This window comes from Nannospalax galili, unplaced genomic scaffold, assembly GCF_000622305.1.
Source record: "Nannospalax galili isolate Female #2095 unplaced genomic scaffold, S.galili_v1.0 scaffold1076, whole genome shotgun sequence".
In the NCBI taxonomy this organism is placed as follows: Eukaryota; Metazoa; Chordata; class Mammalia; order Rodentia; family Spalacidae; genus Nannospalax; species Nannospalax galili.
The window spans coordinates 224883-229006 of NW_008338348.1; the positions used below are offsets into that span (position 1 = coordinate 224883).

Here is a 4124-nt window from a genome sequence, read left to right on the forward strand (position 1 = left end):
AGGCACTGTGTTCTAGCCTCTCCTTTTATAAGGGTACTGTGTTCTAACCTCTCCATATAAGGGCACTGTGTTCTAACCTCTCCTTTTAAGGGCACTGTGTTCTAACCTCTCCGTATAAGGGCACCATATAACCTCTCCTTTTATAAGGGCACTGTGTTCTAACCTCTCCTTATAAGGGCACTGTGTTCTAACCTCTCCTTTTATAAGGGTACTGTGTTCTAACCTCTCCTTTTATAAGGGTACTGTGTTCTAACCTCTCCATATAAGGGCACCATATAACCTCTCCGTACAAGGGCACTGTGTTCTAACCTCTCCTTTTATAAGGGCACTGTGTTCTAACCTCTCCATATAAGGGCACTGTGTTCTAACCTCTCCTTTTATAAGGGTACTGTATTCTAACCTCTCCTTTTATAAGGGCACTCTATTCTAACCTCTCCATATAAGGGCACCATATAACCTCTCCATATAAGGGCACTGTGTTCTAACCTCTCCTTGTATAAGGGCACTGAGTTCTAACCTCTCCTTTTATAAGGGCACTGTGTTCTAACCTCTCCTTTTATAAGGGCACTGTGTTCTAACCTCTCCGTATAAGGGCACTGTGTTCTAATCTCTCTGTATAAGGGCACTGATAGGCCATCCCAAGGGCCTCACTTTCTCTCATTCCCCTCTAAAAGGCCCTTCCTCCAAAACAGCCACATTCTGAGGAACTGAAGATTAGAGTTCATCAAATGAACAGAACAGTCCTCACCTGCCTGGTAGCCTTCACCCCAAACCCTAGTGGCTTCTGACCTTTCCACCATCCACCACCAAGCTAACATGCCTGAGCACCTCTACCCACTCCCCCAGCTAGCCTTGTTCAAGATGATTCGTTAGGCTTCCAGGGGTATTCTGGAAGAGTTATTGAGCTGTTGGCCAAGCCAACTAAGTGTGCGAGCCAGAGGTGGCTTTGGACAGAAGACAAGAGTTTAGAATATCCTTCCCTTTCAGGGGCCTCAAAATTTTTTCTAAGGAGTCTTTTCAAGCTGGGAATCCAGAAATATTTGACCAATGTCAGTATCTCTGGTCTAAGTTCATGGTGACTCCACTGGAAGACAGAGCATGATCCCACGTACACACGGAATCTCAGAAATGTGAGAGAACGACACAGAAGCAGCAAACAGGCTGAGTGGGGAGACGGGTGGGAAGCTGCAGGCAAAGGGCCCACAGCGGTCAGCCTGTGCGATGACGGTCTACAGAGCCGGTGACAAGATGAGGGTTACAGTTGTGACACTGCATTGGCTGCCGCAGGCTCGCTGCCACTAGCTTCTAGGTGTTCCTACCACTAACAAAACCCAGGAAGGAAACCTCGAGGTGCCAGATACAGCAATGTCCTTGATTGTGACAATCACTCTGTATACATACATCAAAACAGCACATTGTACGTGTTAAAATTTAAGAAAGAAAAGAGCGATCACCCAAGGTCTGTTTTTATGTTAGTATGTTTTTGTTACTGACTGGAGCACTGTAATTGTACACAGCTATGTAGTTTAGTGTGGTGCTTCCCATGTACACAGTGTTCAATGGGAATGTGGTATCGCTGGCCACCTTACACTTGTAGCCATGGAGGTGGCGACATGTGTACTGCGGTGTGCATGTGACGGTCAGAGGACAATTTCATGGAGTCTGTTCTCCCCTTCCACCTTTACATGGGTTCCAGGGATTGAACTGAGTTCTCCAGCCTTGTACAGCAAGTGCCTTTGACTGCTGAGCCACCTCGCTGGCCCCATAGACCATTTCCCTACGTTGGGAGCATGCAGACTCTTCTCCTAGGCATTTGGAAATATTCAATTAATTGTCATCCATAGTTACCCCACTGTGCTACAGAACATTAGAAGGTATCCCTCCTGTCCAGCCATCCTCTGTAGCTGGTGACTATCCTCCCACCAGCCCTCCACCCCCATTACCTTCCCAGGCTCTGGTAGTCATTGGTCTATTCTGAACTTCCATGTGACCAACCTTTATTGTTCATGTATAAGTGGGAGCATGCTGTTTGTCCTTCTATACCTGACTGGCTGGGGCTGCAGCTCAGCTGACAGAGTGCCAGCCTTCATGGAGGAGGCCCTGGGTTGAATCTCCAGCACTACATAAACTGAGGTATTGGCACACAGGCCCGTAATCCCAGAACTCCAGAGGTAAGAGCAGAGAGATGAGAAGCTTAAGACCATCTTTGACCTCAGACAGTTCCTGACCAAGCTGGGCTACATGAGACTTTGTCTCTATGTCTGATGGATCTCATTTAACACAACATCTTCCAGTTCTATCCAAGTTGCTGTCAGTGACAGGATTTCACTATTTATGGTTGAATTGTATTTCACTATGGACATATAGCACTTTTCTTCATCCATTCAAACATCAGTGGATACAGTACTAGCTCCTTTGCATCAATTTGACCAAAATGCCTGACAGAAACAACTTAAGGAAGGAAAGCTTTGAGTCAGTTTACAGCTTCAGAGAATTTTCATCCATTCTGGTGGGGAAGGCAGAACTCATGGTGCCAGGAGCGTGTGGCAGAGGGTCCTCACTTCATGGTAGAGGCCAGAACAAGGCCAGAAAAAGGGGGCTAGTCCGTACTCATGGAAAGCCAAGCCCAGTGACCACAAGCTGGTGCTCACCTCCTAAAGATTCCACAGCCTCCTAAGATAGCATCACCACCACCTGCTGAGGAATGAACCCTCAAAACACGAGCCTGAAGGCACATTTCAGATAGAGCCATGAGAGATAGGGTTGATTCTGTATCTTGGCTCTTGTGACTGGTGAAGCGCCATCATGGTGGGGTTTTTTAATTATTACACAGAGAAATCAAGGAAAATGTATTTTGTGTATTCTAAAGTGCTATAAAAAATGTCAGCCATAATTTTGAGAGTATTTTAGATAGACCCACTGGAGGGGTACCCCAATTGCCTCACCCTGTATCCCTGTTCAACATGGAAGAAGCCAGAGTGGTCTGTGTCCTGATTCCCTATCAGCAATTTGGGTAACCTCTTCAGAGGATGGTGTGGTAAGAATAGGAGGTAGGAATTGGCTGGGAAATTAGGGTTAAAAGACCCCAAAGAAAAGTAGCCAGTTTCTTGGCTAAAAGGCAAAATGTCCTTGGGCTTCTTAGCAACATACTCTGTTCCAAAGGCCAAAATGTCAAAAGTATTTGGGAGCGTTTATCTAATCCCTAAAAGATTCTAATTAGGGTTACCTCTCCAGAGGGGGGATGTTAGAGTAGCAAAAGGCCCCATTATAAGAAAGAAGAAAGAAAGAAGAAAGAAAGAAAGAAAGAAAGAAAGAAAGAAAGAAAGAAAGAAAGAAAGAAAGAAAGAAAGAAAGAAAGAAAGAAAGAAAGAAAGTGTATGAAATTCTCAGTAAAGTTTTTTATTTGAAAAAAAAAATGTCAGCCATGACTTTCCTTAGCGGAGTAACAAGAATCCAAAGAGCCAGCAGAGAACCTGCTAAGGTTGCGTGCTGAACTAGGGTCTAAGAGTCTCTGCAGTCATGAGATGTTTTCCTGCCTGTAAGCTATGTGTTTAAATTTCATCTATAAAATCCTGACTTCTTAGCTAAGCCAAGTTCATCCATCCTGAGAGCAGGAGCTTCGTACACGTCTAAAAGGCTCCAACCCAAGTGGGAAAACAAAAGGTCTGTGGCCCAGAGAGGCGACTACGGCTCAGGCTTCCTGCCAGGAGCCACCGAAATATTGCAAAGCCGACAGCCGCCTGCTAAATATGTTGTTGCTGCAGGCTGCGGGACACACCGTACAGGAACAGAGATGACGTGAATAAGCAGCAATGATTTACCTGCAGCAGCGTGTGCACCGCGTGGGTGACCGGGAACACTCCCTCTGTGGCTGACAAGCACTCAGAAAATCCAACGAAGTACCCGACTTTCAAGCATCCCAGGATGATGGTGATAAATGCGAATAATGTGATGCTGCCTAGATGGAGGGAGGGAGACGTGCACATGTGTTAGCATGCATGATGTCATCCCAAATAAATTATGTCAACTCTAGAGAAAATGGGTGAAGAGATGCCAAGACCATCCAGGAGGAAACTGGGTACCCTCACAGGAAAAAGAGAAGTTGTAACTTCCATTATCCTGTA

The 4124-nt window shown here is 45.7% G+C and overlaps 1 protein-coding gene across 1 annotated transcript in view; it reads right to left on the reverse strand.

Moving 5' to 3' along the window:
• Otop1 (otopetrin 1) overlaps positions 1-4124 on the reverse strand; it is a 41509-nt gene that overhangs the window by 21172 nt on the left and 16213 nt on the right. The window contains exon 2 of the mRNA XM_008833121.3: positions 3822-3958. Coding sequence (XP_008831343.1) covers positions 3822-3958 — 137 coding nt within the window. The remainder of the gene's footprint in view (positions 1-3821; positions 3959-4124) is intronic.